This window comes from Micropterus salmoides, unplaced genomic scaffold, assembly GCF_014851395.1.
Source record: "Micropterus salmoides isolate LMB-PRFRI ecotype aquatic unplaced genomic scaffold, ASM1485139v1 Ms_hic_scaffold_13, whole genome shotgun sequence".
Classification (NCBI taxonomy): domain Eukaryota; kingdom Metazoa; phylum Chordata; class Actinopteri; order Centrarchiformes; family Centrarchidae; genus Micropterus; species Micropterus salmoides.
In genome coordinates, this window is record NW_024040374.1 from 11,023,704 (window position 1) to 11,048,248 (window position 24,545).

Below are 24,545 nucleotides of genomic sequence, written 5' to 3' on the forward strand. Positions count from 1 at the left end.
GACTGCAAAGAGAAATGCATTTAAGGTGGCCCATTTAACAGGCTACTGTATTTTTCCCTATAAAACACAAGCGCCACCTCATCTCCACTCAAAAAGTTCACTATCAAAGGAATCTCTGTTACCTCTCCAGTCATATCACATTTTATGGTAATATAGACCTACTTTAATTTGGTCTACCATAGCTGGAATCATATATTTGGCTATTGGATACTGTGTGCCTAATAATGTGCCTGCAAAATTCAAGTCATTATAATCATTTCACAACTGTTCGGTCAAACATAGATTGTTAAAGTAACACTAGTTTTTTATACGCTTTATACATTTTGAGCCTCCCTCTCTTTCTAGTCTACAGCTGAACACTTAAGGTTATGGCTGAAATTTAACAATTAATTAAGTCTTTGATTTTCTAATTATTTTGTAGTATTTCATCTTCACCTACATTTTAAATATATGGTATATAGACCTATGTCATCTAGCCTGTGCAGCTTCTCATACCAAGGGTGATGTGAGTTCAATGTGGTACCTGCCAGGGGAATAAGGTCTATTTGACACACGCTTTTACAAAATAATACAATTTTTGTTTAACCATGTAAGTCTCATTGAAGTTGAAAACTTCTTTTGCAATGGTGACTTAGAGTATAACTTCTAATATACTAAATCTGTGTGCTGTTAGATGCTTGTAAAGCCACAGTATGTGGTATCAGTACATGGTGTTTTCAGTCTTTGTGGTGTAGAATCTAGCAGTTTTGCTAGGCATATTATGTAAATAGTAAAAGGTGTTTGTGATGTATACTTGTTTATACTATCCCCTATATAATCCTGGTTAATCCAGGTCGGTATAGTTTGATCACCACCTCTAGTTAAGTAAAGTAGTTGAAATCCTCAGGTTATCAAATGAACTACTATAACAATTCATTAAACCGTAATCTCAAATTTATTTGGGGATCTGAAAGTGCATACCGGTACATTAACAATGATGTTCTGAAGTGGGTAAAGTCAGGTTTTACACCAACAAAAAACATTTGAAACCATCAATTTTCCTCAGATTTGACTCCTAAAAGAAACACAAGCTATTTCAAAAAAGCTGAATGGTATTGCATAATCAATACACTTACAATAAACACATTTACAATAACAGTATTTTCTCACAGCGTTAGGCTATTAACAAAGGGCAGCTAGATGTTTTAGATTACGAACAGCCACAATGGAGAGAAAAAAAAGTCACAGTTACAGAAACATAATTTTAACAAACCTGACTACATTGAATGCGATGCAGAGACAAGTATAGAGGTATTTGATCATATGCACAGCTCAAAGTGAAACAAAACCTTTTCTAAATATCAAGTCACTGGATTTTAAACATTTTAAAATGTTCTTGCCATGATCTTCCCATCTAACTCTGAGTGAGATGGAAAACAGACCGGCCTCCGAAAGTGTTGTGTTTTGTTTAACAAATGTTACGACTACATCCCATCGTGTTTATGGCATGGTAGACCGTAGACGGAGCTGGACAGCCGAGCACTGTGTGAATGCATAATTTATTAACCAACCTTCCTCCTCTTAACCTTACCCAAACCTTTAATAAAGATAACCAATCCTATACTTACTTAACTTGATCTGTCTCCAACTTAATACCAAACCCACCTAGCCTATAGGCCTCACTCTACTGTACCTACATAACCAGTTCCTTCACTTAACCATATCTTATCTTGTACCTAAACATTTCTTTATAATAACCCATTCACAAAACTGAACAAATCTTGACCCAATTCTGTAAAAGACTCAAAATCGTATTCACTGCAAACTGTTTTAATTTAACAAATTATTCCTACAATATCCGTGCTGGGCAATTACAATATGATTACGGTTAGACAAGTAAAACGTTACATTTGGGGAAAGATTGTCATCATGGTTAAATATACAAAAAATCAACGATGGGTCAAGACAGTTAGCAATCCCTGGTCCCCAATATCAAAACCATCCTGTCATATGCCAGTCCACAATCCTAGCTTTGACATCCATAACCTCTGATTCTCCACCTTAGTACCTTAATACCACTAACAGCATCTCCATTTCATTATACCACAGAACTTGACAATGTTATCTTCTTCTCTAAAACACATGTACCGTTGCTGTCATTCCTGCATTTCACAATATCAAGCTCTTTAATTAAAGGTGGGGTATGCGATTCTAAACCATTTTTGTCAGATTCACCGAATAGCTCCTCATGGTCCACTAGCTGTCCTATCTGTGTGTGTGCGCTGTTAAAAAAAAATCGTGGCGTTTGTACTCAGTGCTGGCTCTGTAAATGGGAAACAAACAAAATGTCTTGGACTGAGCCACACAACACTATTTCAGCCATGATTTGTGTGTGAGGTACCATTAAATTACTTGCCCATTTGACAGCTAACTTTCTAGTTCACCAATATAAGCTGTTGTTGTTATTATTATTAGCTCTAGCAGCAAGAAAGTTGTGAGTATCGCTGTCTGGAGCTAGTGTGCTGGTTCTGGGAAACCGTCTCGTCCTCTCTGCATGTTAGCTTCAAAGCAGCAACTGTAGCGAGAGTTTGCTAATGCACAACCTAACATCAGTACATCTAATGGTACAGTTCACTAGGGCTGCAACGATTAGTCGACGTAATCGACAACATCGACAAGAAAAATTTATCAACGTGAAATTTCATTGTCGATGCATTTATACAGAGAAGCTGTTTAAGGGAGAGATGGAAATCTTCTTATTAAGAACATTTCTCGTTTATTTCTAACTGCAATGCACTAAAAGAAGTGCTGGGGGCAGTACCGCTTCCACTGTCATGACTGCTAGACTGTAAGACAACTCACGAAGATGAGGCATTCATGCAAGAAGCGGAAAGTAACGGAGAAATAAAACGGCTTTTGTTTTTATAAGTTTTGTACGCTATTTAATCACTAAATACACTTTTGAGCGGTTTTGAGGCAAGAAATCAACTGTGTAGAATTTGAATATTGGCAGTTTTTACCAAGTTGATGGCAAATCTGAAATGTGCTCAAAACGTTTTCGGGGTTGAGAAGCTCCACAAGAGCCCGCGAGATTAGCAGGGCCGGCCTGCTGGCCGGCCAGTCACACCCACAGAACCTGGTCACAGTTACTCAGACCACTGCGTCAGCAACAACAGAGCTGCATAGACAGAGGTAAGGCAGTGTTTCCTATACGTTCATTTTTTTGATATTACAATATCAAGGCTGACCGCCACATACTGATGTTCTTTTTTTTTTTTTTTTTTTTTTTTTTTTTTCTATGCCTAATTAAAAATCTTATTTGATTGCAGATCAGCGCATTTGCGCAGCACATCTCGCTCGTCTCAAACACCGCAGCACAAATCTGTCCAACACTACGCTGGCAATGTCGGAGACCCCTCCTTAAAAACGTTATTAGTAATGGTTTAAAGTAAATCAAGGAACATCTGGCTCGTGATGTAGCCTACAGAACATTCTCCACTAAGTTACTGCCTAAAACTTTGAAAAATAAACTACAGAAGGATTATGAAAGGGGGCTGTTGCTTTATTGTTCTAAATAGACATTACGTTGTTATTGTACAGTTGTGATTATAGTACTTGCTTTTAATTTGCTTTTATTTTATAAAGTTCCAAAGCAAAAATCTTTGTTAAACAGTTAAGTTTTAAAGTTTGTAAAAATCAGTGAATTATAGAATTAGCCTATGCTGTCTTGTCGTCTTCCCTGGTTTTCCCTTGGCGTTTATACTGGTGTTCATTCTGAATATTAAACCTTGTTCACTTAATGGTAACGTTAGCTAGTTAGGATGTGTGTTGGAGATCAGTAATTCACTAGAAATATATTTAATTAGTTGAATGGTTTAATTAGGGTTAGGGGGTGACAGAAATAATCGTGACTCGTCGACTAATCGAATAAATAATTAACAGATTAGTTGACTACGAAAATAATCATTAGTTGCAGCCCTATAGCTCACAAACCGCGCCTTTAATCCATCTCAACAAGCCAAGTACTATTAAATACCTTTCAGACAAATGTTTATACCTGTTGTTACTGCACCATACACCAGTCATGCTGATTTTAATCTTCCATGCCATAAACCTTTGTATCTAGGACAAAATTTTAACAAACATTGAGAGTTGAAGAACAAATATCATTGATTTTAAACCTCCTTGGTGGGAGGTTTTATGGAGCATGTGCACTGGTTAACTGGTAAATTCAAATAAAGAAATAAAAATCTAAATGGCAATCACTTTATTATTTTAATTTCCTTTCATTTAGTCGTAAGCATAGTATTTACGATGACAGGTCGGCTGGCTTAATAGCTTACCAAGATAGCTAGTATCTGGGTACCTATTTAGATGAACATTTATAGAAGTAATACTCCGTAATCTGCATCAAAGAGTTTTTTGTGTCAACATAACAGTATTTTCCATTAGCCATTACCATGATTAAATGTCTCATGATAATAGCTGTTAAAGAATTAGGTAGCAAGTCATGAAAAATTAGAGAGAACTACTAAATATGATTGCCGCTAAAAGTACGTCACTGTTTCATTTTTGTTTGCACAATGATGAAATTGTAAAGTTACAAAAAGAGACTGTGACAACAGAAAAATATCAACTTGTGCACATACACTTACAAATGTCTGACTTTACAGCACTAAATGCTACTAAGTGGTCAGCTCCTGAAAGATAAAGATGCTTTTTGAAAACTCAAATTAGTGCCGCAGCATATCAATCTCAACAGCAACTTGTCCATATTTAGCACCACCACATGTCCACCTGCTTCAGTAACAGGGTGGATGTACATGAAGACAGTCATAGTATCTCCACCTCACATGAGATACTTGTGTGCAAACGCTATGCTTTAAATCTAAACCCCACAGAGCAGTGGTGTAGTCTATTTTTGTGCACATTTAAGCTGGGTACATTTTCTGTACTCCTGCTACAAAACAATATGTGCAGTTTCTTTTTAAGAATTCACAATATTAAATGCATTTTAATCTGTTCAGTGTGCAAAAAGTAAAGGAAACAAGGGATAGATGCCTATGATTTGGTTTCACATGCCTGACATGCACTCTTTATGCCTTATGTAGCCTAATAATAATCATTTAGGTGCATCCATCCATGTTTACTGGAAAGCAAGTCACTGAGATCAAATAAATTGCGTTTCAGCAAAGATGACAACAGTAGTCCCTCTATTTGCTTTTAGAATACACCGCTGTCACTGAGTCCTGATTTCTACACACAGGAGTGTAGTACTGCTTGTCCATAAGCTATTACAAAACAGCATGAACTAGCTGACCAAAATTTTAAATTTAGCTTCTTTGCTTTAAAGAGTAATCACACACAAGTCCTGCTTGCACCGCACTCTAATGGTTGTGGCTTGCTCCATCCACAACCTGTGCAATGCAGCACTTGATATGCAACAATATATTGCAGTTTCAAGTGGTCACAAGCACAACAGATCACACCAAAAAAGTTTTTTCATTTACTTTGATAAAGAAGACATCACAGTAATCACTAATGTGATCTCTTAGATGTGCATTTAAGGACACCTACAGCAATGAGTGCTGAGCAACAATAATGGAGACAAAGCAAAACAACAAAAAACCTGCAGAGAATAGGGCTAACCCATCAAAGAAAGGTAAGAAAACATATCTTTTTATAACTGGTGGTGAACTTGTAGTACTAGAACAGATATCAAAACAGTACCCAGCCGTAATGTCCGTGTTATAATTAGTAATACATATAATACCTAGGTCATCCCTTACACAACACAGGCATGCAAAATGTTCACCTTTTCACTGCCACAAGTAGGAAGGAGAACAGAATTTTCCCAACTCCCTTCATGGTAATAAACTGATAACTTCAAGTGTACGTACACAATGAGCAATATGCATGTGTTGGACTTACGACCGCTAAGTGCATTTAAGGTGACCCATTAAACAGATGAAAAAATAAAGACAAAAAATGAAAATACTGTAATCAATCCGATGACAAAATGTTAAAGCAACTGCTCTTATATGCTTGACATTAATGAGCAACTCAAACTGACGATGCTATATTTAATGGCTACTATATTTTCCCCTATAAAAATATTTTGATGATTCACTGTAACCCACAAGCACCACTTCATCTCTACTCACAAAGTGCACTATCAAAGGGGTCCCTGTTACCTCTCCAGTGCTGGAGGGACCTGAATAGGCCTGAAATGTAAACAATTTTCATTTCAAAATGAGATATTGATCATTATAGACATCATTTGCTATCACCATTTTGAACATACTACACACTTGAGAAAAACAATCTCAGGTATGTTCTACTACTGTTTACAGACATCTATGAAATACCTGATCGTATGGTAATCTACTTATTTGGTCCGCCATAGCTGGAATCATACCTTGTTAGCTAGCAGCTAATTAGTCAGCAAAGCTAACTTGTCTGCAAAATTAATGTCCATCATTCACAACTGTTTGGTTAATCATAAATCTATATGTTGAAATAACACTAGCTTTTTGTGGCTCCCTTTTTAAAAACTACTTTTTAGCATCTTTCCAGTTTCCAGCTCAACACTTAAGTAAATGTTTGTTTTTCTAATTATTTTGTATTTTGTCTTCACCTACATTTTAAACATCTGGTATATAGGCCTATGTCATGTATACAGCTTCTCATACCAAGTGTGATGTATGTTCAATGTGGCAACTACCAGGGGATAAGGTCTATTTGACACTCACTTTCACAAAAAGATTATATATAATTTAAATATGATGCTTAAAAGCGGTCAGTTACAGTAAAAGCAACTACCTTTAATAATAATACCCTCTTTGAGAGTACTCCAATGTGCTATTGTAGCCTTGTATTCAGTTAGACACCGCCTCAGTGTTTGGTTCATCACAACATTGTTGTTTATGCCGAACATCATACTCATGCTAGATGCCTGTCCTGAGAGTAACACAAAGTAAAATGATGATGGCTAGAATATAAACACTTAAGGGCACTTTTCAACCAGATCCAGAAATCTAAAAGAGCAGTATATTATCACTCCACATCAGGCTCCAGAGACTTATCAAAGCTCCTGGATCCCTGAATCCAACCAAGATCCTCAGAAAGAAATAGATAAATTAATAATAAAAAAACGCTGTCTGCATTTTAACCAGATTGATATCTCACATAGTAAGTGTGCTTTTGGGGCATTAGTATTCCAAAATGTGCATGTACACAACAGATATGCTTTCAGTTTTTGCTTCTGCTTCATGTCTGCTGCTTCACAGTGAATACCTGCTCATAAATTGCTATTAACACTTTAAAGCGTTAATAAGGGACCGTAAAGCAGCACACAGATTACACAGACTTTACTGTGATTGTCCCATATTTTTCAATGAACAAAAATCATCATCTGCTATCAGAATAATTTGACAGATGTTATAATGGCAATGCTTTAAAGCATAAACACAACGCAGAGGTAGAATCCACAAATTCCTATTTTGTCTCATTTGTAATGTCCTGAAGATATTGCTGAAATGTGCAGAATGACCACAGAAAACCCCAGTGTGAAAAGTGAACTATTCACAGTACGAAAATAACTTTTATATTCTTAATCACTGAAATAAAAACGTTCAACTGCAACATCAATATGTGACGTCAGTGTTGCGGTGCGTTCTCACAGATCTCCAGCTCTCTCTTCTCGGTGCCTGTGTGTATTCTGGTTGTCTTGTTTTGTATAAAGTGCTTGTGTGTCTCCTCAGTTTCTACAATACCCATAATGCAGATGTGGCGGGTAGTGCGGAGTCCCACCCTGAGCTCAGTTTCTTAAACACTGCAACTTCACTGGCTTTATGGATTTAAGATATGCAACAAATGAATTTGGCTTAGGCACAGCACAATACAGTGTGGCCAAATATAGATACCATGACTTCGAAACTGTATGAATCTTTGCATGAAGTATTTGCTTCTTAAATATTTATGATTTATTGTGCTTGCTTTTTTGGGAAAAAACTTCAAACTGAAATGTCAAGTGTCTGGATTAACCAACCTTTTTATACTTAAACAACCAAATTATATTGATCTGCAAACATTTTAATTATTACGATTCTGAAAGCTTGATACTTGTATCCTGTTATCATGATGTTGCTGTTAGGGCTGGGCGATATGGCCAAAAGTTTTATTTTATGATAAATCATTTCATATCATTTGATATTGATAATTAGCACTATAATAATGTCAAATCATTGTTTATTATTATTAGTGTTATTATTATAAAGTCTAAAGGCAGATTTTTGCTATAATATAAATAATGTTCTTTCTAATCTTATAAATGTTAAGATTTTTGCAACTTTTAATAGCAGCACAGGTTCGAAAAACTGATGACCGTACTAGTGTTGTCATGATGAGGCAATATATCTGCGCTACCTCAGTACTGCTGCAAAAGATTTAATACAATGTTGAATTCTGTAAATGCTAAGTACTTAATCTGAATTGTATTTTGCAAGCTGTATGTGCAGATGGCCAGTAAATGGGATTTTTAATATGACGAATAATAGCTTTAAAAAACAAATTAGATTAGAACAGAGCTGCAGTCTGACTGATGCCAGGAGATAAATATGTAACTATTGTTTTTAACTAACAAAGCTGACAATGAACCAAACAATCTTAAAACTACTTTGGGAGAGCTGTTCAAAATCTGTTCCAAGTAACTCAGCAAGCATTTCAGTTACTGTTGTTTGGCAATGTTTTCTGTTTGCTGTGACATCTTGCAGCAGTGTAGCATTTTTAAATATCTAAATCTGAGCACTGGAACAGTTTCTGAAAACTCTCGTATGGTGACAACACTAACCGGTACTCTGTTAGAGCCTGGTAACAGTGTCCATATTGGTGCGTCCTCAGTACTAACACAGTGAAGCTTTGTGAGAAGGCGCCCTCAGGGTGGCGTGCTGGTGTGTCTCAGCTGGGCTGCTGGCTGAGAGCAGGCCAGGCCAGAGTTACATTCAGCTGCTGGTTGTGCTGGATCAGGGACGTGTGTCGATAGTGGAGGACCAGCTCTCTCAGCGATGAGTACAGGTTGTAGGGCTCAGCGAAGCCATACCCCGTGGACGTCCTGTAGATCACACAGTGCTTCACATCCCCATCCACACTGCAGGAGAGGAAACATGTCACTTTCTATGCACAGTTTTTAACAAAGCATATAACTATATGGATGTTTAGGGTGGTTTGGACCCATAAGTCCAACACAGACAAGGTAAGGAGTTTAATTTGCGCTGCACTCATTTTGGTTAAACTGTTAATTGAGTTAGGATTAGAGCGGGGGCAAAATATTGTAGGATGTAAATCTGATAGTACTCACACAACAGAGCAGGCAAAAGAGCCTCTCTGAGTCTGACTGTCTCTGATTAGGAAGGTCCCGTCCCTCCTCCCCCTCAGCAGCTCCTCTGCCTCCTTTCGTCTCATACCACCAACGTACCAGGTCCTCTCCTCCTGGTGTGTATCGTCTGCCAGGGTGTACGGGCTACGGGATGAATTTGTTAGTAAATATATTTTTAAACATATGATTTTAAAGGTTTCAAGGTTAGCTAGTAAAAAAACATAACATAGCTTTGTGTTTTTTGAAATTATATAACTGTTATATAACTGTATACTGTGTGCATCCTTTGCTGTCATACTTTACTCTAGCTGTACATTGCACAGATGATTGCTTATGTGTCTGTGCATGTTTCAAGACCTACACACATAGTAGAAGCAGATTAAATTAATTAACTCAAAACAAATAGAAATTGTAAAAGATATTCCTGTATATTTTGCATGTTTCTGTTTTTAAATTAGGGCTGAATTATTTGGGGGAAATATGTAATTGCGATTTTTCTGCCAGATATTACGATTCGATTTGCAATTTCCTTCTAAAAGTTTAGCTTAAGTTCAGTATTCACTGACAGTCTATTTTTGACGGAAGCTGCGTTAAGCAGCACAGAGCAGATGAACGGGACAAGAAGTCAGACACAGAACGGCATAGAGAATCCAGGCGTTTTTCAAAATAAAACACTATGTGCAGACTCCCGATTGTTAAAACAGTTAACATAGTTAAAACAGTATATTACTTAACCATGGTAGAAGTACAAAAATCAAGGACAAAATCTGAACAAGTCAGCAAAATACTTGCTCCATGTGGGAAATGTAGCCTGCAGAGAGTGGAACGGAACGAACTCACAGAGAGCTATCCGTATCCGTAGTTGAAGCACAAGAAAGGACAAATTAACAACACGTCAACAACATAGGGCAGGCTAACGCTCTGCTGCTGAAACACTTGACTGCGACTCAATTATCCCACGTTTTCCTCTAGTTTCTGTGCCCGCTCTGATTGGTAAGTAGGACCATAACAGGAGAAGCATGGTGCTTGTGATTGGCGAGCAGGTCTGTCAGACAATGATGACGACGGAATGAATTTGTAACTGCATGACTGTTTAAAACGGGTCAAATGCGCTGCATGATTAACCTATATTTTAATCGCCGTCTTTACGATTAGCTAATCGCGTTCTTTCAAATCGCAATTTCGATTTAAAAACGATTAATCATTCAGCCCTAGTTTAAATGAATAAAATAAACTACAAGCTCAGTTGACCTGGGTAAATGAGAATACTCACTCTTCTTCTTCATTCTTGATACCCAGCCAGTCATTAATCTGGCTCTGTCTCGTGCCTTGCTGGGTGAGCCAGCTGAAAAACACAGTCAAAATGCTGCCTTATGTAGATTTTTAGAAAAAAACATACAGTAAGATTTATTTATAGAGTTTAAGTTTACAGAGACAGTGTACATTGATAAACATTTCTGTAAATGTGCCAGTTTAGCCAGTTTGACTAATGTTCGACTGTAGTCCTTGGGCAGGTGTTATCGCAACTACATAAAATACACTAAAACAGGAACAACAGTACTTATACATATAACAAGATACCTTTCGCAAGGACATGTAAAATACTTTAAAACAAGGACAACAATTTAAAAAACATAAAACATAAAACAAAGCACTCTTCCGGTGTTTCTGAATAATTAATTCACAGACTATGGTCACACACTTGATTGTCTTTTAACCATGATTGTAAATGCTATTTAAATGAATAATATGTTTCACAATCTCTAATAACAGTTGGCAGACTATTCCATGTGTGAGCTGCTCTCACTGAAAAAGCTGACTGTCCAAAGGCAGTCTTCCTCATAGGTATTATACAGTCTCCTCTTGCTACAGTGTGTGTCTATTATCAGTTGTTTTCTGCTTTATAAAAGCAGTAATAGGGGGAGGAGCCAAGCCATGCAGTGCAGATGCACTTTATCAGTTCTTCTGTTTCATTATATTAGATGACAACATGTCAGAAGGTGATCCAGGAGGCTTTTCTAAGAAAATAGAAGAGCTTCACCAATGATTTTCAGTGTCCATTATAGCATTTTGATCATGCAGCAGTCACATTGCCACATAACACTTGTGTGAATTAAGAGCACCTTCTAAAGAAAATGTATTTTTTTCCCCTCCTTTTAAGAGTTGTTAATACATAATAATGTCAGCAGATCAGACCTTGAGTTTTGCTGTGTAAACGTCTCATTCACAACCTGTCATAATCTGCATATTAGGCCACATCTGCTTATTTGAATTTACTGAAGACCGAAAAGAGCGAGAGTCAACTAGAAAGACAGACAGTCTTTCCATCATTGTCATGATAAAGCCCCCATACTGAGCATACTAGAGATCCACAGCTGTGGCAACAGCTGATTGCTTTTTCTATGTTTACATCTCAGCTGTGTCACTGTTATTTGATGCACTAAACATTTTGTCAGTCATAGCATGGATGTTTTTACCTCATTAGCTTGTTAACTTATTAAGCAGTTACTGTATGTTAACACACTTGATTTGCAGGTGGGTAGATAGATAGATAGATATAATGAGGGAGAGAGAGAGAGATCTAATTATGCAGGGATTTATTTCCTTTTGTCTGCCACTCAGAATTTTCATCGGCTACTTTAGAAATTTCTACTTCATGGTATAACATTTAGACATCAATTAATGTAAATAATGCTGTCATTTAATATTTAAACACAAAACATTTACATGCATGTTTGCATGCACAAATCATCCATGTCTTTCAGTACGTGACCCCTTAACATTAATCACTAACAAACTTCACAGTTTGTTATACAGTCAGTGCTCAATACAAAACCCAGAGTTCAATCACCAGTACTTATCTCAGTTTAACTCTCAATAAAAGGCCATATCTTAACAAAAAACTCCTCTTTGGGATCCTATCAAGCAAATAATAAATGCTCAGTTTGAGTTTCGATACAAAAGTTGGCCAACAAAATTAAAACCAAATGACGCCTCTTGTGTCTAATAGTCACCTCCCTTAGGTGCTCTGCCTCTTACTGGCTAGTACTCTTTGCCATTGTTGGTTGTCAATTTGACCCCATTTGGGTGGGTGTTAATTTCAGATCTTGTAGACATGCCTCCACTCTTTTGAGAACAGACTATTTTGGGACCAAGTAAAGCGCAAGAAGCCTTTCTGCACCAGTAAAATCTAAAACATGAGGTGTTGAAGGGATGAACTTACAGCAGGTATTGATCTCTGATCTTCCTGAGCTGCACAAGGTCAGGCTTCAGGCTATTCATTTTCCTGTCCACCTCCATGTGAGCCAGCGCCTTCCTCTTCAGCTCCTCCTCCAACTTCTTCTTGCTGCTGTGGATCTCCTCCACCCCTGACTGCAGCTCATCTGAATTGCTTTGAATCCTGGAAGTTGGGAGGAGAAGGAGGAAAAGATCATTCAGAGCATGCTGAATGATGATGGTTAGCAGTGAGTATTTTTAAGTTTAAAATGCAGGAAATAAGCAAAATGGATACACGAAATGTGAGAACATTGGGTGGAAAAAGGTTTGGTATTTGGAAGCATACTTGTCAGTCTCTGTACTGCTGTCTAATGTGAGGAACATGTCGATGTATTCCTTGCTGTAGCGTTCTTGAGTTTCACACTCCTCTTCAAAGATCCGAATGATTTCACTGAAAGCCTCTATGGCTGTCCGCTTGCTTTGCAATTCCTAGGGAGGACAGGAAACAAATCTTTACTTTGACATTGAAGGCCTTACAGTCAACACTCTGATGTAGTAAAGCAGAAGTAAAATATGCTTAAAATATATTGCTTTTAACCAAAAAAACACAGATTTATTTAGTAAAATGAAGTCTCTGTGATTAGGATGCTGTTGTACCTGGGAGGTTTGGTTAAACTTCTCATACAGGCGGTCATACTCTTTGCTCTTCTCTTTGTATTGATCCTGAAATATCCTCAGCTGTTCTCCAACTGCATCAATGTCAACTTCCATGACAACCTGCTGCTTTACAGATGAGAATGTGAAAAATTTAGGACCAGGTCCATTTTTAAAGCTCCTGTGATTCATTTAGTCTGATCTAAACTAACATTACTGAAGGTTTTGGGACATTTATCATGTTATGTCCAGTATTGCTAAAATGTTAGATAATTAAAACCATCCTTGAATGAACTGCTTCCTTGTTCATTACTCCTGTTACTAGTTCTGATGTAACCACATGTAGGCCAACAGAATATCAGGTAAAACTACACCAATAACAATAACCCTCAACAATAAATAACACGTGTGTGTGTGTGTGTGTGTGTGTGTGTGTGTGTGTGTGTGTGTGTTTATATTTAGAAATTCTACGTATAAAAAGTGTTAGGGTTAGAGTCTTGTTTTGATATAAGACAGCTCAAGGCCTCATAAACCCACCTGCTGGTACCTGGATATGGGGTAGAGTAGCCGTGTGTCCAGTTTAGCGTTGTACTGGGCCAGAGACTTGTTCTGGTAATACTGGATCAAGTCCACCATAGAGGGAAAGGCCAGTGGCTCAGAAAAGCCGTACTTTCCCCCATGATGAAAGATCTTTATCAGTCTGTTGGAGCCATCTTTTCTGCAAAAGCCAAAGCACAACTGTTGTGCAAAGCTGCCAATAGCATGCAGAACAAAATGCATATCCACCTTTTTTAGGCTGATTATAGGCAAAGGGAAGTCTTTATTTTCAGAAGAGGGGCACCAGTTGCTATTTTCATGGCCGATTCCAATTATCATATTTTGTTTTTGACCTGCCGATTCCGATTTTTTGTCTTTCTAAGAACTATAAATGACAGCACATAAATCAGTTTTGTAACTTTTCTTTAATGCAAAATTATTTATTTATTATTATTATTAGGATCCCCATTAGCAACAACATAAGCATTGGCTGTTCTTCCTTTGGTCCATTCAATTGTATGTTCATGAGGAAACACTGACTATTAAATAACTTTTACATTTTCTCAAACTGCACCAGGGTACAGGACCTTCTCTGCTCCCAGTTCGGTTACTGGACAGTTTTTTTTTTTTTTTTTTTTTTTTTTTTTTTTAATACTAGTAAATAAAATCCAACTAAAAATAAACTGCAGTATAACACTGCTCAGAGTTTCCCACAGAATGAAAGTGTTACTGTGGTTGGGTTGTATTTGCATATTTTATTTTTTAATGTTTGAAAGAATACATTACCATATTTCTAGTAGGTTACTACGCTATTTTTGTGTTTACTCACAAACTACCCTAACCTGCTCACCTTGCTTCCCTTCAAACACATGCATAAAGTTGCTTAAAAAACCCAACTCGCGTTTTCACAGCGGCAGGTGAGCTGCCTGTAGAAATAACGATTTGATACTTATCGTAATAATTATCGATATCGAAAGATATGAAACTTTTTACCATGATAACATTTTTTGTCATATTGTCTAGCCCTATGTCCAACCAGACATCATCACCATCAAATCAAACATCTGATGGTGCAGCAAGTAGCAGTTACAAATCAAACAAGAATTAGCTTAGCAAATATTCTTGTTTCTGTCAATTTCAACACTTTGGCAAATATAAATATCACATGCCTGGTGTGTGAGTCAAAAATTTCACGGGCCCGGCACAACTCCAGCACAAGTGTTACTGGTTCAAGATATAATTACTCTAATGCAGAAAGCAGCAGCCGGTCAGCATCATACTTGTGTGGTCAGTGTGGGAGGAATTTCAGATATGGAAATATGAGAGGCGTTTCATACTGGGCTTAACCACTGATGTAAATGCATTGTCTTCAACCGCAGTCCTGCACAGACCTCTACTTGGATGCCAACACAGTGTTAACTCAATGTAATTCAGATAATTAACACCTATTCGACAACATCTGCGGAGTGAAAGCTGCTTTACTCCTCCATTACGGTCTACAGCGCATCTGTTCAGCCACAGTGTGTTGTACTTTCAGAAAGCGTATAGACATATGCCTGCAAATTGTAAAAATATGGAGTTCAAGCCTAAAAAGAGCTTTGGGTCACAGTTGTGCAGTCTTTTAAGTCCTTTCTTAAAACATACTTTTATAGGAGAGCCTTTCCCGATGTTATTTGACTTTATTTTATATTTAAAACATTATTTTATATTTATCTTAAACATGTATTTTGGTCTTTTCAATATTTATTAAATTTATATTTATATTATTGTAGTCTTTTGGGTATTGTATTGTTGTCTTTGCACTTGTTGAAGCACTTTTGTAACTTGTTTTTGAAAAGTGCTTTACAAATAAAGATTATTATTATTATAGTGTAAGGAAGACAGTGTAGACAGTATGATTAAAGTTGGAGCTTGTCTGTTCCTTCAGACAGAAGTAAGATAGATGTTTGGAAAGGCACGACTGAGACCCATCATCTGTAGACAGGGTGTTATGTTGCTGACCGCTGGAGTCTGCGCCAAACTCTAATCAACAAAGCTTTATATCTGAAACCCAGTCCGTCCTGATTCAACTAAAATTAGACAGAAACCAGGAAATGTACAAAGTTCCACAGTAAAATTAAATTTAGATGTTGAAACCTGGAAATATTAACTGACCTCTGACTACATGTATTCGATTTGGGGTGCTCATAGCCTTCCCAAGAGATACAGAGTACTGATAATTATAATTTAAGCAGTTTGTAGGCTAAAACACTGTACACACACAAGGAGCCTTATGCTACCCTTAACAGTTTATACTTTATAAAATGTAACTATTGGCTTTTCATGTGATGAAGACTTAAAAGGTAGAATTACCTTAGTGTGAGAGTGTATTCCCCCTTAACCTTACTAGAAGCATTTCGGACCAGGAATGTGCCATCAGGGGTGTTTCTCATCATCTCGTTTACTTCCTCTCTGGACAACCAAAAAGGATATTAAGGTTTAAAATAGAGAAACAGAATAGTGGAAGAGAAACAGAATAATGTACTGTATTACATTAGCATGCGATTCACCAAATCATCAACACGCCATATGAAAATATTCAATACCTCGAGATATTTCCCCAGTACCACTCTGCATCAGACAGGTGGTTGCCATCAGTGCTGGAGTCACATGCTGCCATCGCTTTGGTTATGTTGTTCTTGGGTCCTGACCACAAAGGTAATAAAACTTTTGGTTACAAAGACAAAAATATGAAGGTTCAAGTGTGTAAAAGTGTTTTTAATCAAAAAGCAAAGTTTCTTGTATTACTAAAATTCTTTGCATGTTCTGCAGTCTTGATTGTTGGAGGAATCAGGGCTCATTTTTGTTTCAAAGATGCATTTTGCTTCCATTCATTCTTAAGTATAAAAAATAAAAACTACTTCCATAAAAGAAAATCCATCATAGTCTCCTTGTCATCCTTTTTTCACTCATTATATAATTATCTTGTTCTTAGCAATCAACAGCAGGGGTTAAAGTTTTGATTTTAAAAATGACAAGAGAGGCGGTAAAGGAGCTAAACATGTGACGGAGGCTTGCATTTGGAAAAAAACAGCAGTTTGTTATAACACTCGTTATGTAAGAGTGTATCTTTTCCTTTTTTGGAACAAAAGTGATTAAATATGCTACAAAACAAATGTTACACTTCTAATAAGCAGAACAAAGAGATGCTGGAGAGTACCTCCTTCCTTGGCAGTGTTGGTTCTTAAGGCAGGAAACGCATCATCATGATCAACAGGGGAGGAAAGCTCCTGCATAAATGCCATCAGGGTGTGTGACTGCGCCTCGCTGTCGTTTTGGCCCATCTCAGGCTCCAAAAATTCTGCAACATAAACCGTACAACGACCCAGTGTTACTCCTGATATCAGTTGAGGCCAGTCTGTATGTGGCTATCTGCACTTTGTGGCTGTTCAGCCCACACTGCTGGCCCACTGACAGGGACTCCAGAGGGTGATATCGTTGTGTTGCTTAGTCTTGCACCATGTGGGAAGACTGTGTCCAGACTAGTCTGCTGACAGGTGATACTGTCTGACTGCCTAAAATACCAGAACGGGCACTCCTCATTGCTCAGGCACACTCAGCCAGACTCAGCGCTGCTTAGTGCTCGACCTCGCCTCGCCTCGCCTCGCCTAACAAACAACAGCTGTCTGCAGCGAGATGCCATGTCAGCCTTGAAGGACTGGAGCTGATGTGCCACTGTTTCTGTTTATGTTTGGTGTGTGTGGCATTAAGTGGGGAGGGAAAGGTGAGAACCTGTCTGTCAGGTATTTTCTATAACCTATATTTGCTGGTATGTGGATATGCACACATGTGCTGATACATGTGTGTTGTCAGAGGCGTGCTGTTAGCAGTTGATGTAAATCTTCCCTTCAGCACTTGTGATGGCATGCCTGGAGATGCATTCAATTGCTGCTGCAGACAGAGCTGTAGGTTGGAGGAATCATACGTATGCTGTTGTAAAATTAGAAAGGGGCGTAAAGTCATTAATCCAGCTCTGTCAAAACTTGCCTGGTATAAAGGCTGCATCTAGTAAATCTTGAATCTAGTGGAATCATTCAACACACTAAGTCCTTGAACCCATGTGATCCCATCTGCTACCATTTATCTTGGAGTCTGTGAAATTCTTATTCTCTAGAACTAAAACATTCAATCACTAAAAATTGGCAGCAGAATTGACAGCTATTTCGATAAATGATTGATTGTTTAAGCAATTGTTCAGGCAAAAAATGGCAACAATTCCCTAGTTCTGGCTCCTCAGTTCAGGAGGATTTATTTGGTGAACTGAATATCTTTGAGTTTGGGACTGTTGACCATACAACACAGTACATTTTAAGATGCCACCTTGGGCTTTGAGAAATTGTGATGGGCATTTTTTTTTATTATTGTCTGATATTTTATACACTAGATGATTAAGTGGTGACTCAAGATAACCAATTGATTCACTGATATTAATTTCATTTTGAAAATATTTGTTAGTACCAGCTTGGGAGTCCCCCAGATGATTTAACAGTATAGTATATTGAAAAATATATTATAAATGAGGTCAGCCACCTTTGGCCGGTTGCTGAAATAGACATCTGACTACAAACAGATCCTTTACTAAGTACCAAGACCACACTAAGAATACTAAAGTAAAACTGTTACTAAAATAAAACTTTGTAAGAATAATCAGGAAAATGTACTTAAAATATTAAAAGTAAAAGTAGTTGATGCAGAAAAAAGTGCTCATTTTGAAGTATTTTGTATCGGACTGAAACTAATGATTATTTTTTATTATGGCTTACCCTGCTGATTATTTTCTCCATTAATTGATTCATTATTTGATTTGTAAAAATTCTGACAATAATGAGAAATGCTGTTATAATTAGCCAGAGCCCAAAGTGACACTTTTACAATTCTTGTTTTGTTGAACCAAAAGTCCAAACCTCAACGTTACTACGAATAAGTGAAAATATAAAGAAAAGCAGAAAATCTTTAGAATGGAACCATGAAATGTTCTGAAAATGACTGAAATTGGTCAAAATAGTTAATCTCATTGCTCTCTCTCCCCCTCTGAGGAGCTATGAGCGAGGATACACCAGTGCATCCTTCAGGGAAGTCTTTTACTGACCAACACGCCCCCTTACTGGGTGGCCGTTTCATTGGTTGGACGCTGCAGCTGATCGTAATGATCTGATACATCATGAGGTGTGTGTGTGTGTGTGTGTGTGTGTGTGTGTGTGTGTGTACAATGATCGAACAGTGACGAGTGATGTGACTTGCAAATAAAATGTATGCAGTAGTGTTAAAGGATATCAGAAGAGGAAATACACAAAAAGCCTAAAACTGAGCTAACATATACTTTGATATGAGTTATATCATTTCAATTTCCCTTAAACATTTAGCCTAATAAATCCAAAGACACCATGATATGTATTCTGGGTTATTCAATAATGAATTCACAATCAGAATCAAGAAATATAAATGCAGATAATCTAAACATTGTGCCAGTAGAAATGATCCTGTGCCCCTGAGCAGGACATACAATAACCTATAAATATTTATGTGCAGGTGTTTGGTAACACCTGCACATAAACAGGTAACAGCTACAGAGAGTATCATGCAGCTGTGCAGTGATGACTGTGAGACTGTATCAGTACGAACACAGTGCACATGTGTGCAGACACAAACTCCAAGTCTCTACAGCTGTTCGAGCTGACTGACAGCTGATCCAGCTGTGTTCAACTGCCGCCGTCATCAGAAACGGACGTCATTTCATGTGACTATTTTAATGACATCAGTGCCAGCAAGAGGTACGAGTCAGACCTTTGGCAAAACGATAAATCTGTATCTTTACAGTCAAATGTCCTCAAATTAATGAATTTATTCAAAACTAAACCAAAAGTCATTCAGACTGCTGAATGTATCATCTGGATCATACAGAGTTTTTTAATTTGGCATCAATTGGGTGTCTTACTGAACTGCTTCTTGGCTGTTGTAGACGACTTTCTCCTTTTAGTTTTTATCTACACAGTCCTTGTGCCTTGACTACTTTTTTTTATTATCAAAGAACCATATTACTGCGATGGACTGCCGACCTGTCCAGGGTGTACTCGCCCGATGTCAGCTGGGATTGGCTCCAGCCCCCGCGACCCTGTACGCAGGATAAGCGGTTGACGATGGATGGATGGATGGAAGAACCATATTATTTTTATATCCACTCATTTAATATATTTCATTCTCGTCGAGGCATGGGAACGATTCCCACGGCCCGTCAATTACACTCTACGTTAAAAGTGATTGTGGCTTCTACTTCCTGAACCCTGGATGACTGAGAAAACTTCACTTTGCTACTATATAGCAATATAATTACTTTAAATGTGGAGTAACAGTTTTGCATATTAACACAGATGACACAAAGAAAATATGACCAGATAGTGGTTCACAAAGCTTCTGCTTTGTTGCACAGAAAAGGAAGAGAAAGCCAACACCTTTTGTTATGAGATTGTTTCTACATGATTTTCTCATCTGTTTAATATAATTTAATACATCACAATTACTATTATTCTCAAATAATTGTAGTAGTAGTAGTTGAGTATTGATGCTTAAAAATAAGTGTAGTACCTTTAATCTTACCTTGAACTACTGGTGAAGGCTCAGGCCTAGTTGCAGGGGAAATGTCTGTCTGCTGTTGTGATTGGTTAAGCAGTGATGACATCATCTCAGGAAATAAAGAATGGGGCTCAGGATTATTCACCATATGGTCGGTGCTCTCGTTGACGAACACAGCCTCCTCCCTGAGATGGAGAGAGGCTAGTGATGACGTTGGGAAATCAGCTGGCAGGTGCTCGTCGTCCCCTGTGCGGTTTTTGCTGTCGAAAGCTCTGAGCTGGAAACCCTCTTCTGCCATTTTCACAACACAGACTGAATAGTCCAGCTAGGTTTTTATTGAGGTGGTGAAGCAGTAGGATGGTATGTACCACAGTGCTGTTGATCACATACTATCAGCTTACAGTTGCACTCATGGCTGTGGATAAAGAGGGTGACGGTACAGAGTTCAATCAAGGCTGCCCTGTATTTTGGAGGTAGAGCATGTTCCTCATCCTAAAACCCCTTTTTAACCTCATCACAGAGCAGAGCAATGACATTGCCAGGAGAGCCTGTGTTTTAACTTTTATATATTCTGTGGGTGTTTTCTATAGTCGAGCACTGTTCTGCTTCACAGTCATTTGATTAAAGGGATTCATACCTAGGAGCTACCCAGAATAACAGTGCCTTCTTCATAGACACCTTGACACTTGTTGTTGATCTGTTAACCCACTGCAGAGTGACAGACTGAAGCTCGACTGTCTGGTTTCTTCCTCAAGGACTCGCATATCAGAAAACCTAAAACAAAAAAGGCACAATTGAAGTTTGTACCAAAGAATGGGAAAACACACCTATTGTTTTGCATGCAAACATCTGGCCAAATAATGGTGAATAATCTGTTTAACAACGTAATCCACTGCACTGATATATTTCTGGTATTTTGCTATTCGGTGTTTGTGTTGTGTTGCTATTATTTCGAAAATTTAACCTCTGGCATTTCAATCTAAGTACTTGTAAAACAGGTTTAGATGATTCTCAATCACTGCTGTTACTGACATGTAAAATGTTGAACACTATAGTTCTCTGATAGGTGTTACACAGCATAAGAAAAAGAGAATACTGTCAACTTAATTAGGATGAACAGTACGGCTGGGCCATCTTATATTGTGCAACAATAACAATGTGTCAACCATCAGATTTTCCATTTTCTCCATGTTCACAATGGACAACGGCTTTGTGATAATATTGGGTTTTTAGATCATTTTTGCATGATGAAGTAGCTTTAACTTTCAGGTATTTGATTCACTTGATAAGTAACAGACATCCCTGTCTGGTTATCTTTTCCGTAAGCGGCTTATTAATTGATTTGCCAGGAAATTTTACTATATCACAAAATACATGCATCTAAAATTACACACACTGTGCCATGTCTTAAGACTTATTACAATATTTATTTCAATATTATATTAAATATTTGTCAGTTCTAAGTGTGTGTATCATGAAGGCAATACATCTTACATTTCCCTGTGTTGTAAAATGCCAAATACATGCACTTTGATACCTGAACATCAACCACTATTAATGTTCACTCTGATCAAGAGGAGCTGGCAGACTAAGATGTTTCCAGAGGCTGGTTGTGTTGAGCACAATCCAGACTCTGAAACTTTTTTTTTTTTTAATGTCTTTGTGTACAGATTTACAGTTTTTGTTACAACTACAAAGGAATTCCCAATGCTAATAAAAAACGAACAAGCAGTCATCTATCAGGAAAAAAAAGCTGTGTTTTAACAAATCTCACAAAGGAGGTTAATTTGGTAATTAAATGTCGTGCAACAGACAAGTTCTGCTCTAACAGAACAACTAGAAACACATTTAAGTATATTATATGTTACAATTAAAATTAGCACTGGACCTTATTTGTCCCAGGATCAACATTTAACATCTGGAGAATGTAATGACGAACAGCACTTTAAAAAAATGAATTATTTCACAAGAGATTTTATCTTTACAAAAAAAGACAAATATACAAGTATATGTTTCTTTCAACATTGAATTTACTCATTGAAAGTAAAAAGACGTATTGTCCAAGAGAGTTTAGGATATTGTCTCTTGCTGATTACCTGGATTTTGCTTTTTGGGAATTCTGAATCAACTAATTCTTATATAATGACTGTACAGCGTTACATCATGAAAGCCATTACATGCTAAATAATTCAAGGGGACTGTGTATAAATCCTCGTCCTCTCCCAAGCATCTGGGATTAGTCAGTGGTTTATTATCCTCCTATACCCTTTACAAAGTGATATCCTATTGAAGGGATGCGAGTGTATCATCGAGCTGCTCCACAAGAGGAAAGTCACCATAACTTTATTTTAATCAAAATGTATTTAAATGAAAGATTCTTTTTTTTTTTTTTTTTTTTTTTTGTAAAATTGATTTATCCAATCACAATGGATATTGCTTTAACAGAAAAAACAGAGTTCACAGTTGCCGTAACTCAACTGAAAAACAACATTAACCATTTAACTTATAATTGCCTACTTCTAAATCTGGACATAATGCTTTTCAGCATCAATTTTAGGTATCAGAGATTTCAAAAAGCAGTAAAAATACTTATTATATGACAACTCAAATTGACTTGATCTGTGTTGATAGACAGATCAAGTCTGTTTCTATAAAAGAGGCATTTGATGGAAACAAAATTTACTGAGTAATGCAACATTGCAGATCAAAAGTCGAAGCGTTGGAAATGGCGTCGGCATCAAAATATTTCGATTGGTACGCAGCCATGAAGTCTTTACGGCTCGTTGTTCACGGTACATTGTGTCCAATTCCCATTGAGACAATGCAAGATAATAAACTTGATTTTGAACATGAGCCCATTTTCTCATGTTTTAATACTTTTGCCCAAAAAAGCTCCAGAAACGCATCCATCTGGGACAACACACAGCTGGGTTATTTCTCAACACAAGTCATTAACAACCATTTTTGGTATCAATATATGTTGCTAGTTCTGTTTTGAAAGTCAGAAAAATGGGCTGTCCCAAACTCGGCTGTAATCTAATGATGACTTAATCAAAACGAAGTAAATGCTGTTCGCTCAGCTCGTGGACTACAGTTGGATTGGTGGATCAATAAGGAAAAGCATTGGTGAGAAGCAAAGTTGGTCATAAAAAATCTCATTACGTATGTTGCATTTTACAGCAGCGCTCTGCTACTTTCACAGTGTCGGGCAATTGAAATCGTCAATCCAACAGATAATGCCGAAAGTATTTATTTTGCTGATGATGACTGTCCTCTGAATATCTTAAATATTTGGTCATTGTATGTTATCGATCAGTGTTGCATCCCAAAAATGGGATGGCTCATGGACGTCATATTTCTCCCAATGCCTTTAAGCTTCCCATCGTCCTGTACCTAAGCTTGGAACGACGCACAGATATGAAGGCTGAACATGCACGAAATTTGCGAAATGGAAACTTCTGGTGTAGATAACAACAGCCTTAAAAAATTAAGCATCATCAGGAAACTCAGCAGGACGGGACAGTAAGCACCTACCTGGGCCAAGACAGAAGGCGGCAGGAGAAGCCAACGTTTCATTGACATCCATGAAGCGGTGAAGAGACGTGGCTGGACGCACACGTGGCTCAGATCAAACCAACCACAGGCCTCGGTCCTCACGCCATCCCATGTCCCTCCACCCCCCCACTCCTCCTTCCTTTCCAGTACTGCCTTTCCTCCCATGTCCACCATCTTTTAAAGATCCTCTCCACTTGGTTGTTGTCCGTCCAATTTGAGTGCAACACTTTCCCACGATGACATTCCTCTAGGTATTTCCTCTTCTCTTCTTTGATATCCCTCATGTCTTCATGAAAATCAAGCTTTTTCCAAGATGTTTTCCACTTTGGTCTTACTTTTACATGCCTGGTCGTTAAAAAAAAAAAATATATATATATATATATGTGGGGTGCAGTTTAAAAAAAAAAAAACTATAAAAATATATAGAAGTATGAAAAAATCTATACAAATGATGTAGGTTTCAGAGCTTATGCAGGAGAAGGAAAGGCAAAAGTAAAAGAGCAGCACTACTCTTCGCACCGTAACTCTTTTTCACAGTTTGAGAGCAGTGTGGCTGCACAGTGGGGGGACAGAAGCATGAGAATGAGTCGGTGGGGGAAAAAAAACTATATAAATAAAT

General features: G+C 37.6%; 2 protein-coding genes across 2 annotated transcripts; both read right to left on the reverse strand.

Annotated features, from left to right (window-relative positions):
- Positions 1-915: 915 nt before the first annotated feature.
- On the reverse strand, positions 916-13,350 carry LOC119900503 (phosphatidylinositol 3-kinase regulatory subunit beta-like). Its single transcript, XM_038715514.1, has 6 exons — positions 13,229-13,350; positions 12,918-13,060; positions 12,579-12,755; positions 10,629-10,700; positions 9,338-9,499; positions 916-9,127 (listed from the first exon to the last, which is right to left on the reverse strand). Exons 1-6 carry the CDS (start codon positions 13,340-13,342, stop codon positions 8,938-8,940), a joined length of 858 nt encoding a protein of 285 aa, XP_038571442.1. The 5' UTR covers positions 13,343-13,350; the 3' UTR covers positions 916-8,937.
- Positions 13,351-13,750: 400 nt separating this feature from the next.
- Positions 13,751-24,249, reverse strand: LOC119901345 (phosphatidylinositol 3-kinase regulatory subunit beta-like). The gene is made up of 6 exons (XM_038716976.1): positions 23,906-24,249; positions 20,396-21,145; positions 16,962-17,102; positions 16,348-16,447; positions 16,115-16,213; positions 13,751-13,943 (listed from the first exon to the last, which is right to left on the reverse strand). The coding sequence occupies exons 2-6, from the start codon at positions 20,667-20,669 to the stop codon at positions 13,751-13,753; spliced, it is 807 nt and encodes a 268-aa protein (XP_038572904.1). The 5' UTR covers positions 20,670-21,145; positions 23,906-24,249.
- Between the last annotated feature and the right edge of the window lie 296 nt (positions 24,250-24,545).